We start from the raw sequence: 13,200 nt of genomic DNA, 5'->3' as shown, positions 1-13,200 counted from the left end.
ACTCAGCCGTTTCGTTTCAATAAATTATATTTGCGAAAATCAAAGCAAAATCTTTTTCTCAGCAATATGCTGACGATTGCCTAAAGTCCGTGTTTTACAAACAAATGAGGGCACCTGGCATCCCATCCAACCAGCATCCAGTCAACAGCCAGCTTACAAAATTTCGGCTGCGTTTTACCCCCTCCTCCGCGTCCAACCCTCGTCTACTTTTTGCTAATCAAAGACCACCATACTAGATTCTCCACGCATGATTAGCTTTATTATTCACTTTAAATGGGTTTCAATGTTGCTGAAATATTATGATTGAATCTAAAACATTAAGTTTATCTAAATAAAAAACTTAAAAAAAAGTGTTCTAAATTTTTATTTAAGTTCCAAAATTCAGTTTCCATGTTTGAAGTTTGCGGTAGTACTTCTTCTACTTTAGGAAGAGTTGAGGAATTCCACAATAAGTCTAAACGAGCAATAATAAAGCATCCGAATTGAGTATTAGGCCGAGATTTAGTAATAATAATCACGCTACAACACATTTACTACACTAAATCATCTGGGATTGGCCATTTGCCATCGATCTGGATGGTAATAAACCGGAGGCATGGGTACCTGATGTGGATAAGGATGTTGATAGTAAGGATACCGAGAAAAGTGTGGATCAATGGGGCAAAGTGGACATCCTGGATGGTACTGATAGGCGTAGTGTGGCGGGAAGTTGGGTACCCGATGTATCTGCACAGCTGGCTGATTAGGGTAGTAATTCAGATATCCTTGGTTGTGTGTTGTGCCAGACCTCAAGTTCGGTGTAGACATCCTTCTAGTTTTTGATTTCTGAAAAAAAACACAGGATTTTGAATTACTTTGTCGAAAACTATAACTCATCACGGAGCTTACATTTTTCTGAACCGATGCTTTAGACGAAGGCTGAATGAACGTAGTCAGGTAGTCGACTATCTGGAGCATTTTTTTCAAACCGAGAGACTGAATTGTGCTGCATTGTGTTTCATGCAAGTTTTATATCTACAGCTTATCCGTTGATAAGAACGGTAGTGGATAAAACTGATAAAATAAAATTATCTAGCTTAGTTCCAAACTTCCAAGCGAACGGTGATTTTTAGCAAGCACACATGGACCCACAAAAAATAAACATTGATGACTAAACGGTCAGCGTTAAGAGATGCATGCGTCATTCGTCATTCGGTGTAATTACTACCTACGTCATAAACTGGAAACATTTAAATATATTTGACCCATTCTAAGGACTGTATTTAAAAAAATGCAACACTCTCATTTGTGGATAACTTTTTAACAGATGAATGGAAATTGCTAATTTTTTTGATAATGTTTACATGTGCAAACCTAAGTGGCTATCTGTCAAGTGGTATTTGAGATAGCGTCTAATGAATAAGTTTATTGATCAACATGTTTGGGCAACATATGTGCCCTCTATATTGCACATTATGAACTACCGCTTTTTTAAGTCAATGATATTTTTGTTGACATTAATCATTTCCTGGATCTTGACTTTCAAAAGAACTCATTTAATTGGACGATATACAACACCTTTTACCGCACATCCTGACAGTATGCGAGAGAGCGCAGCGACAATATTTGCTGCTTCTCTCATTGGCCAGTTTATCCAAATGGACCCTCTGATTTTTAGAAATCTGGTTGCACTGCTTATCGCAAAGAGAACAACAAGGTTGTTTTCTCTAACGAGCCTATAGTAAACAAAGAGACGAAATGTCACCATTGGAATTTTTGATTTTCTGTCAGTGTCGTTCCAATCGAGCAAAACCAAGCAGTGTTAAAGGCAGCCCTACAACAGGGTTGCAAGCTCATTTTTTCGAAAGGGATTAGATGGCGCCTCTTTGTTTACTATAGTCTCTTTAGTTTTCTCACAAGTTCAAGTTTTCAGACAAATTTGCAAACATGGCGGACTTTTGTCATATACGAGTCGGTAGACTTTAACTAACCATTTTTACGATCATTTACTTGGTTTGGTACACTGCAAAAAATCGACACATTGGGACTATGTGTCTGCCTATATAGATTTTTGCAATATGCTTTACATATACAAATGACGTGTCTCTCATATAACAAATATCACTTATGGAAATTAAGTGTGACACATAAAATGTATACGTTTAACATAAAAATTATGAAATTAAGCAAAAAAAAGCGCCAAATAATTCCCATGAGCTCCAAAAATATAATTTAATAGTGAATATAGGTTCTTTTAGCTCATTTTGTTTTTATTTTTCATAGGATTTTAAGGAATAATTACTAAATAAATAAATAAATATCTTTGATAGCAATTTTATTAGTTTTATTACAACATTTCATATTTAATTTATACTTATTTAAAACAGAATTACCTTTGATTCCGGTTTCGGAAGGTTTGTTCATAGCTACATCCTCATTATAGGACTGCTTTTTGTACGCAAGTATTCTTTATGTTCCTTAGTATCGACTTGGCACTCTAAGCTATTCCGCTTACAGAATCTACAGTAGAAATTCGCATTGAAAGTCATTACTTGCAGCATATTGTGCATCCCTAAATTATCTCCTCGCAAAAGAAATAACACGAAGCGAAGTTTAGTTATTTTTCCATCGTTTTCAAATATTATTACATTTTCTTCAATTTTTTTTAAACAGTGTTATCAAATGCTCGAATAACTTGTTCAAACCTAACTCGTTAATGTCAGTTTTTTTTTATTGCAGAAGCAAGAAATATGTTTCGCAATTTCTAACAAATCCTTTTGGAATAGTGGGGAATGAATAGTAGCAGCCTGATATAACATGCTTCTTGTAAGAGCTGAGCGTATCGTTAATTTCGAACTCATCAGAAAAAAATTATATGGGAATTAAATTTTCGTTAGGATATTTTGATTTTACATTCATCCAAACAGATCCACTTATTATATTCTTAATGCTATCGCTGTTTTCTAAGATTCTAGTGTTTTCTATAGTTTTTGTAAGTACTGACAATTAAAAAAATATTTTATTTGGAATTCGATATCTGTGTGTACTAGATAGCTTTGACTTTGATGAGATATGTTTCATCACATGTTATAATCTGATTTTTTTCTCTGACAACCGTTATTGGCATTCTGACCAGATTCATCGATAAGCGCCTAAAAACCGATAATTCGAACTTATCAGATGGAAGGGATTTTGCATCCTATACAAATAACCTTTTAATTCAAATTCAACTTGTGCTGCGCAGGACACGGATGAAATCAATGCTTCAATTTTCTCTGTAATCAATCTATTCATTCGGCTAACATTTTGTTGGATTTTATGGATGTCTGGCCATGACAAATTATTTTCTCTATGAAATTCTAACGTAAATGCTACAGCTCCTTCTTCTATATTTAAAATCGAAGATGTATACCGTTGAGCTGCCTCCAGCGCATGGTTATCTGGATCCGGTGAATTTTCACAGGTAGGTGCTGAGGTGTCTATTCGCTGACTCCAGTTGATTTGTTCAGGACTGCGCGTATAATTATGGGTTAAAATACTGCTGCTGATGTAGGAAGTATCATGCGCCAAAGCATGCCATTTGAATGTGTACCAGTTCGATGCTACTTGTTGACAGTTATTGAACGAACATTGGTAACGAAACGTTCTCGGAGTTTTATGCAACTCTTTTAGGTGATTGAAAAAAGTAAGTGATGATGTAAACTCTTGGCGACAATTTTGAATAGTACAAATAAATATTATGACCTATCCAAAATACTTTTCAATGTTTCAATACAGTCGTACTGTTCCGGAACGTGAATCTCATACACATATGACCTTATAAAATTCCACAGTAGCCTGCAAACTGGCGAGCAGTTCAATCCAAAACAGAATTCTATTTTACATACGTGTCAACAACACCAGCAACCGAATCGAGATGATACACGATATCCCTGAAGTGTAACTCGAATGTACGGGCAAGTGTCCAGGCATTTTCTCCACGGAAAACTAACTTTGGCGTTGCTGGAAATCCTAATTTACAGTACGTTGTTTCCTTTTCTGATATTTTCTGCTTAATATCGTCGTCCGTTGAAGCAAACAGTATGATATCTTCTTGCGCAAAGAGAACTGTAGCCTTGAAATCTCTGGTTACTTTTGTTGGTTTGAAAACATTGTTCAACAACAGCAAAATTGAGCAAATTTTAACATCTGTAAAAAACGAAATTGACTATTTAATTTAATTTTACAATTTTCAAAGTAAGTTTTTATTTCAAAACATTGGTAGGAGTCAGAGCCCTTTTTAGGGCGGCTTTTCCATCAAATCACTAAATCAAGAAATTTAAAATAAAGCTGAAAGAATTCGAAATCTGAATCTTAAATCTGATTGTGAAAGATAAATCTGAAATCTGAATCTTAATCCTGAATCTGAATTTGAAATCTGAATATAATATCGGAATCTGAATTCGAATTTGAGGTCTGAAATCTGAATTTCAAATTTGAATCTGAATCTTAATTCTGAATTTGAGATCTGATTTTGAAATCGGAATAGGAATTTGAAATCGGAATCTGAAATCAAAATCTGAATCTGAATTGAATTTGAATTGAAAATGAAATTTGAACCTGAATTTTTATTCTGAATCTGAATCTTAATTCTGAATCTGTTTCTGAGATCGGAATCTAAAAGCTGATTCTGAATTCAGAATCTGATTCTGTATCTGAATCTATATTTTGAAATCGGAATCTTAATTTGAATTCTGATTCGAATTCTGAATCTTTAATTTGTATCTGTAACCTGAATACTAAATCTGCATGATTCTGAGATCGGAATCTGAATCTGAAATTTTAACCTGAATCCTAATTCTGATTCTGAAATATGAATCTTAATGCTGAATCTGATTCTGAAATCGGAATCTGAATATGAAATTTAAATCTGAATCTGATTCTGGAATCGGAATTTGAAATTGAATACTTAGTCTGAAATCTAAATCTTTAATTTTATCTGAAGCCTGAATGTTACCTTAATCGAAAAGCTTAATCTGATTCTAAAATCGGAATCTGAATTAGAATCATCAGAATTTAGAACCTGAAAGGTCGCTATTCTGCAAAAACTACTTGAGCTTAAGCTCGGATTCAGTATTGTCGGGTTTATAAATATAAATATAAATTGATAGAATTTATTTGCTAATACTTACTCGAATTAGATGTTTCCAAACGTAAATGATGAAAAAGATTATTCGATAACTCGTCGCTATACTGCCTGTTGACATAATTTGTTAAAGCTGGTATAAGGTTATTCCACCTTTGAAAACCGTATGGATGGCCAACGCTCAATAATCGGAAATCTATATCAACCTAAAATGAAACGAAAAACTCTATTTAATATTTTAGTAATTGTACAGTGAACAATCTAATTTCGCACAAATATAACAAAACAACATAGTTGGGAATAATTTCTTATTTCGTTCCTGTTAATTCTATAAACTTATGTTGTTATGTTACGATTTAGACGAATTTTAGAATTTTACACGTACACTATCTCTTATGTGAATCAGCCTTAAAATAGAGAACTTACCAACTGATGCCCGCATTCGTCGCTGTAATCACGAAATGTCCTTAGCACATCCAAAAAGTTGGTTGATTTGAAAAGCTGAGGCTGTTTTTGTCGCCACTCCGCTATTCGACGGAAAATTTCTTCCATATTCCACAGCAATTTATTTTTCTCACCGAGGGAGGACTCGGCGAAAAGCGAAACAATTTCGTACCGGGAAACTTCGACGAGGCGCTTCACACCAAACTGGTCTCCTGAAATGGAAAAAAATAAAATGCATCAAACAAACTTAATCTCAAATCGATCATTATACACTAACCGAACACTTTCAAAGCTTCCTCCGGTAGCTGCAATTCTTTTAAAACAAGCGACGCGAATTCTGTCGCTCTGCCAGTCGCCATTTTGATTCGAAAATTTTCGATGCACGCTTATTTTTTTCTGTTCATACTTTTTATTTTTTTACCATATACATGCTAAATTTAATAAATATATTTTGCATGTGTTGCAAATGATTATTATTTGAACAATATAAAATTAATGTGTAGAACAATTTTAAAATGGTATGTGTGGAAAAACATACTCTTTAAATGTGTATTTTTTGCAGTGTAGGAATTACGATTCGCATTAACATTGTTAACGAGTTGAACTGACATTTCTAATGCGATGTTATGTTTGCTGGGGGTTAATTGGCAGATTGTCTACCATCTGCAAGACTTTTTATCACTCTACCACAGTTTTTGCAGAATGACCAGATCCAACTAAAATAGAGTATACATTTTTAGAAACCTTTGAAAGTGCTATGATAAAAATCGATCGATTTTGTAGGCATTTTTTTGTGCATTACTTACCACCTACCGATTTGCATCTTCCACAGGTATCGTCAGTAACATTTAGTACTAGATATATTTTTATTTTGGATTTTTTTCTTCTCGATCTTCTCCGGAACATTCAGGCGAGACTTGCCAACAAAAAATTTCTGACAGAAAATACGCCAGGTGCCCGCTAGAAAATTTGTTTTGATTTCCTGTACGAGATTTCTTATCATTAAGACATGAAGTTTGGTCTGTTTTTTTGTCTGATGGTCGAATAAGACAAAAAAATTGACCTGCTCTACCACACCCCCATTTGAAAGGTTAGGTTTGCGATTTATCATACCCCTCACTTTTATACCTTCATGGAATATATCATTCTCACTTCTATTTGGATTTTAGCTAGCTGTTAGATCGTCTAGGACATTTAAAACGTTTTACCACATGAATTTTAGTCGCATAATTGATTTCCAGCTGTTTTGGGGTCTCTTAATGGAACTTCTCTAGATTTTTCACGATACTGGCCGAACATTTTTGTTAATGAATTTATCCATTACACGCTATCTCAAAAACCCGCTGAATCAAAATCTCGCCTAATGTGACGCAACAAGAGCTAAGAGTTATTTTCAAAATCATTGAAAAAGTTTCCCAAAATTTTCCTTGTCATGCTACATATGTATGTATCATATGACTGTTACTAATTGTTGGATATCGCGACATTTTTAAATGCGTGACATCCAAGCTAGCATGATGGGTAATTATTTACCTAGTATGTCGACTAAACTTTTCATAACAATTTTTTTTAATGGATTTAAAGAATTTAGGCATTCAGTTCGACTTTCAATATTTCAGAATTTAAATAAATCTTGAAAAAGATCGTCGGAATAAAAATGAGGGGATCTTTTTGTTGGTCGATGAACCAAATAAAGAACTGAAATTGAACTAATTACATTCCCGATTTTTTTAAATGCTTCACCACACCCAGTGATAACTATTTGCCAAGTGCCGATCCATATTGGAACTCTTCCGGAATAAACGGTGGCGGAAGACTTTCATTTTAGAAGACCTGGTATATCGACGGAAGTGGTTGAAGCTCTGATCCCCAGTAAACATGGATCGGCAGAGAGGTAACTCACATGGACAGAGGGATCGTAACGATCTCTCTGGCGATTTTGCATCATCTAATCGACAGAGAGGAACACACCATACGCGTGTCTTGGGTGAGTGCCACGAAATCATCTAAGACACGCCCTCTAGAGAAACACACCAAAACAATCCGAATCATGTTTGTACGTTTCCCTTCGAGATGCGTGTTCGCCTATCTGAGAAGTCGACTGCTACGATTGAAAGCACGCATATAAAAAAACACGTGGATAATATGCGAGTACACCGTACGAATGTACGATTCAAAATGATTTCGCATGTACGCATTCGTATTCGTTGCCTCTACTAGGTATTTCGGCAAGACATACCGAATGAGAATATATGCGTTCTTGGAGTGTCGCCGAAATTAACCGTTTTATTCTAAGTTCGGTGACTCAACTCTCAATTTTTAGCATGCTCTATCGATTTCTGAGAGAACGCGCAAACTGGGGAAGAGCTCAGTGACAATCGGAACATTATCAGCGATCTCCTAATAATCCGAGTTGCTGGATAATACCTTCTTGAATGACAAAAACTGACGTTTACCCAAAGTCCAAAAATTAGAACGATACTTGAACCCGTTGATGAACTAGAAGCATTTTCGTGGGAGTAAAAAAAAATGCGATTTTTCTAAAGTTAGGGGAGACTTGATCCCCTATTGAAGGAGACTTGATCTTTTATTCAGGAAGCCCTAATCCTTGTATAAAAATCAAACAAAACCCCAAGATAGAATGTTAATTGACTATTTTGGTCATGTTTGTTCTTATTTCACAATTTATAGCAGACATAAGAAGAAAATTCTATAACTTTGTCTCAACGCTAATAACATTGCATACTGAAAGGCGCTATTTTTTTATAATTAAGAGAAAATTAATTATTTTTGCTCTTCACTTCAGACAATTGTTCGATAAAAATTAGGTTTTGGATAAATATTAGTATTTTCGTAATCAGCAATCATAACGATCAATTCAGAAGAAGAATATGCCTTTTGGAAGGGGGATCAATTGTACCCAAATCTAGGGGATCAATTGTACCCATAATCAACATTTTAGAAAACTTTTTCTGAAAAAAGTTGAAAGTTTTCCATTGCTTTGAAAATATGGCATTATGAAGTTCATTTAACGCTCGAACGATTGATACATTGGAACAAATTTTTTTTCATAATTTTCCCATGTAAGGAACATTTCAAGTAACATTTTGTGAAATTTTTCAAACAAAGTTCAATTACTAAAACAATTATTTTGTTTAAATTTTTTAAACGACAAGCATTGTTATTTTGTCCATTTTGGCACATTTCTCTAGAACATTTTATCTATGTTAGACATTCCAGTTTCGAGATATAGCTAAGGAATCAAGTATCCCCAGGGATCAAGTATCCTCATTCTCCCCTACTGTTTGCTGTCGATGCATGCTGTCCATGCAATTACGAGATTTTTTGAAAAATAAAACAAACGCGACCAAACTGGGTTGGCATTATTAATTCCTGTCAGCAACATGATGATCGCATCGCTTAATGACAGGATTTTCAAAGAGATGATATTCATATACAGTGTGTTCAATAAGTTCGAATACAATTTAATATAACGATAATTTAAAATCAACTGAACAGAATATATTTTTTACTCAAATGGAAAGGTAATTTAATAATGGCCAATCACACCTTTTGTTTTGAAAAAAAAATTTACCTTAAACCAACTATATGAACTTCAGCGGTTTGTCAAGTCCACCGTTACGCGCACGCTTATCTGTTGTTGAAATTTCGTTCCACATAAGAATGCTGACGATTTTTATATAGAGTCAAAATAGGTTTCCTGTATTTGTTTAATCTCGACAACATGTGAGATATAACTTACCAATCCAAGAGAGCTATATTTGAAGGGCAAGGCATCTTTCATTTTGAGCCAAAATTTCCAAAAAGCTGTATTATTCCTGTGTAAAATGGTCAATAAAAATAAACATGCAAAATTAGCAAAAAAAATCCATTAATTACCAATGTAAACTTAAAACGAAGTTACACAAGCACATATTTAATGGTTTTCGTCTATTTATGATGTGGAATAGTTCTATCCTCTATCACGTTTATAGGCTTTTTGATGAAAATCAGCTAGCACGTAACTACTCTTTCGACATTTCACACATAACACGAAAAAATAGATTTTATATGAGACAAGTTTAGGAATTCTGTACATGTTTGTTCTCGACAACATCAATGATTATGAGAATTGGAGCAATGGAGACATAAAAGATGACCTGTAAACTATTTATTTTGGTCAATCAATTGGATTTTTCGTCTTTACCTGTACTTTTGATGTGAAAAGGCTGATGAAAAACGAACACTAATTGAAAATTAATTCTTCGACACCAGGAATAGTTCTTTCTGATGATAGCACAAAATAACTCTAACAAAAAGTTAGATGTATATGCTATGGCTTTACGACACCATTTGGTTAAAAAGTATATTCGAACTTATTGAACACCCTGTAGATTACTTTGTTAAGGTCGGACGGCCATGAGCGATATTTATCAGCACTGGATGTAACACAACGCTGGAATGAGTCATTACAATTTTGAATCAACCGAATCTTATGTATCATATGTCTCACAAGCCAAGAGTTTTCGACAAAAATCAATATAATCATTATTGTATCAATGATAAAGGTATGAACCTCTAGTAAATTGCATAAATGAGGGCGATATTAAATCATCTTTGTTTGTGCAACTTTTGCAGTTCTTTTATATCGAAATCAGCATTCAAATATGCTTTGCATTATTAGTCAATCATTAGATGAAGACCTTAAATCCACTCTAAAGCTAAATTGAAAGTTCTATTTTACTTCGGCTTCCTTCTATTTCCTTTTCTTGTTTTCCGTTTCCTTTTTCCATTTTTCTTCATGTTACTCTTTTCTCCTTCGTCTGCGTCTTCCCTTTCTGCTTTCTTCCATTTTCGTTCTCTGGGTTGTTTGTTTCTAACTTAACAGAAATGTCTTCCAGTTGATTTGCTGGCCCTTGGCTGACATGTCTATCAGCAGGTTAACCCTGTCGAAATGCCACATCGAAGATGAATTTTTGGAAATCCTGCAGCATCGGTAGCGGTGAATGTGGTTTGTGGCAGGGCCCAGAAACTCCCGCTGTTCTAAGTCGATGTTTATGACAACACGTTATAGCGTGAAGCCATTTAGCAGGATTTGCATTTTTCCAAAGCCCAAAGTATTGGTGCGCTCTTCATCGGAAGGCAGGGAACAAACTTTGATCCTTTCCGAGTATTTTTCCCTCCCTTTTCGTTCCACTATTTAGTTTAGCTTCCAAGCTGTAGGTAGCATATTTCTCCCAGGGCGCATATTTTTTCGTCATTTCTTCCTTTCGGTGGCATCTTTTGCGAAGGAGAGGAAATTTGTAATGGCTTTGGTGAGGCTTCATGCTAGCTATTTGCTTTATTCTCAACACTGGAAGGAGAGGTCTATGAATAAAATACTTCAACCTAGCAATTTGTCACACACAGCACCAGACTCTGTTTCGGTTTACCAACTCCGATGTATGGAAATGTGTTAATTTATGAGTTTTTGGGAGCTAATACACCGAAAAAGACTTCCCAAAGGTGAGTAGCAGGAGCTCTGCTTCCAGATAAAGTCATCTTCACGAAAGAGCGTGGAAAATTTAAGCGGATAAAGTTTTACAAATATTGATGGTCGAGCACAAATATTTGGTACTGGAGTGTTACAAGCTCGAGGCATTATTTCAAAATGTTTGCTTTTGATTCTTTAAGTTTTAAGAGGATTAATTTTTTTAATACAAAAAATCATGAATGAAGTTGAAAATGAATTTGAGGCCCTCAGAGCTCATAGAAGTATTAACATTAATGCAAAACGATTCTCAATTCCTAAAATTTTATCTCACGTAATTTTAATATTTTTTAAAAGTTTATTATAAGTTTTTGATTGTATGAAAACTCCTAATTTTTAAAAGCAATACATTTTTCATAATTCCTGGTCCTAATTAGCACTCATGCCAAATTTCAGCTCACTAGCTCTTAAGACTGCTGATAGAGGACAAACAAACAAACAAACCCACTGAAATTGCTTTTCATATAAAATATAGATTAAAAACTAATTAAAGCGTATGCTATCACTATTTCCATTTTTTTTTTGTTATGTACGAATAAAATTTTACATCAAAAATGGAAATATAGATGCTGCATAAATTTAGGGGTACTCAGCAAAAAATTTCAAAAAATATACGTCATCCAAACTCAAATATTAGAAAAACATCAAAAATTGCAATCGAGCACAACAACAATGGTTAAAATAGGTCATTATTTGACAAAACGGCATGCATTTCACTTTGAGTGTCCTGGTCGGAAATTTAGTCGCCTCATTAAAACAGTGAATCACCCTTAAAAAAGGTAGCCAGATTTTGAAGCTTAATAACTTTTTTATCTTAACTTTTATTGAAATGAAACCTTCGGATGAAATATTTGTCATAGTTTAGGCTTTAAGAAAACCCGTTTTTGAAAGAAATCGGTCGAAGGAGACAAAAGTTATTGACGAAAAACTGGGTTTTCATTTCCTCTCGAACAAAATGTCTCAAATTCCCATACAAACTTCAGGCTCGTTGAGCGACCCCTTCCCGTGATCCGATCTGGTCAAATTTGGCATGAGATGTTGTACTAGGCCCAGGATCAATTTTAGCCTGCAGCGTATAACTTTTTCAAAAGTCGGGTCATTCGGGGCAGTCTAATGCTTACGCAAAGCGACGACGATCACAGTTGCATTGGGATTTTTATCTCAACACACAGCTGAGATATTAAAAGTGGCCCACGTTTCCCCAATGGCCCACGTTACCCCACTCTCCTCTACTGTATTTTGGGTCCTTTTTAACATAATTTAATAGGTAAATGTTGGATAAACATTAGTTATTGGACAAATAGTATTATCGTGATAACCAATGATCTCGATCCATTCAAAAGAAAAATATATCTTTTTGGACTTTGGGGATCAATAAGGCCGGAACAAATTTCAAATCCTTCTTTTGTCACTCGGAGTTAGAATATCGCGAGGGGGGGGACAATAAAAAATAATGCGAAAAACAAATAAATTGGAACAAATTGCACGAAAGCTTGTATACAACCAAATTGCATGCGGTATTATTGCATAAAACCTGTGAATCAAGTATTTTTTTTATCGAAAAATTCATTAAAATCAAGAATACAAACTTCAAACTTTGTTTATTCCCCCCTTCGGGATTTTGAAAATTTCGAAGGGGGGGGGGGGGTGACAAAAGAAGAAATTGATATTTGTTCCAGCCTAACATACATTTTGAAAAACTTTCTCTTAAAAATTGAGAGTTTGCTATTGCTTTGACAATATGGCATTATGAAGTTCATATTATATTTTAACGATTGACATATTGGAAAAAATATTTTTGTTTTTATTTTTCCATGTGGGAAACATTTTAAAGTTATAAACAAATATCTTAAAATCACATTTCGTTATTTTTTTCAAACAAAGTTCAATAACTCGAACATATTTTTTTTAAGTTGTTGCGATAACAGAATTTTTGTATTGTTCTATTTGTCACATTTATCTAGATCATTTGATATTTGTAACACATTCCGTTTTAGAGATATAGCGAAGGAATCAAGCATCCCAAAAAATCGAGTATCCTCATTCTCCCCTAAACTTAAATTAGACACGAATGCCATAATGCTGGTAAAGTGTCAAAAATAACACCTAAAAAATGTAAATC

At 34.4% G+C, this 13,200-nt stretch overlaps 1 protein-coding gene across 1 annotated transcript; it reads right to left on the bottom strand.

Moving 5' to 3' along the window:
• Positions 1–365: 365 nt before the first annotated feature.
• On the bottom strand, positions 366–966 carry LOC129744152 (uncharacterized). Its single transcript, XM_055736552.1, has 2 exons — positions 889–966; positions 366–825 (listed from the first exon to the last, which is right to left on the bottom strand). The coding sequence occupies exons 1-2, from the start codon at positions 955–957 to the stop codon at positions 544–546; spliced, it is 351 nt and encodes a 116-aa protein (XP_055592527.1). The 5' UTR covers positions 958–966; the 3' UTR covers positions 366–543.
• Between the last annotated feature and the right edge of the window lie 12,234 nt (positions 967–13,200).

The sequence above is a fragment of the Uranotaenia lowii genome, chromosome 2 (genome assembly GCF_029784155.1).
Source record: "Uranotaenia lowii strain MFRU-FL chromosome 2, ASM2978415v1, whole genome shotgun sequence".
Classification (NCBI taxonomy): domain Eukaryota; kingdom Metazoa; phylum Arthropoda; class Insecta; order Diptera; family Culicidae; genus Uranotaenia; species Uranotaenia lowii.
This window is presented reverse-complemented; position numbering and strand designations above follow the sequence as displayed.

Excerpts from the sequence above, each read along its gene's own strand:
- LOC129744152 (XM_055736552.1), bottom strand. The coding sequence starts at position 957 with ATGCTCCAGATAGTCGACTACCTGACTACGTTCATTCAGCCTTCGTCT. Across the intron at positions 826-888 it reads AAGCATCGGTTCAGAAAAAT|AAATCAAAAACTAGAAGGAT; the intron begins GTAAGCTCCGTG and ends GTTTTTTTTCAG.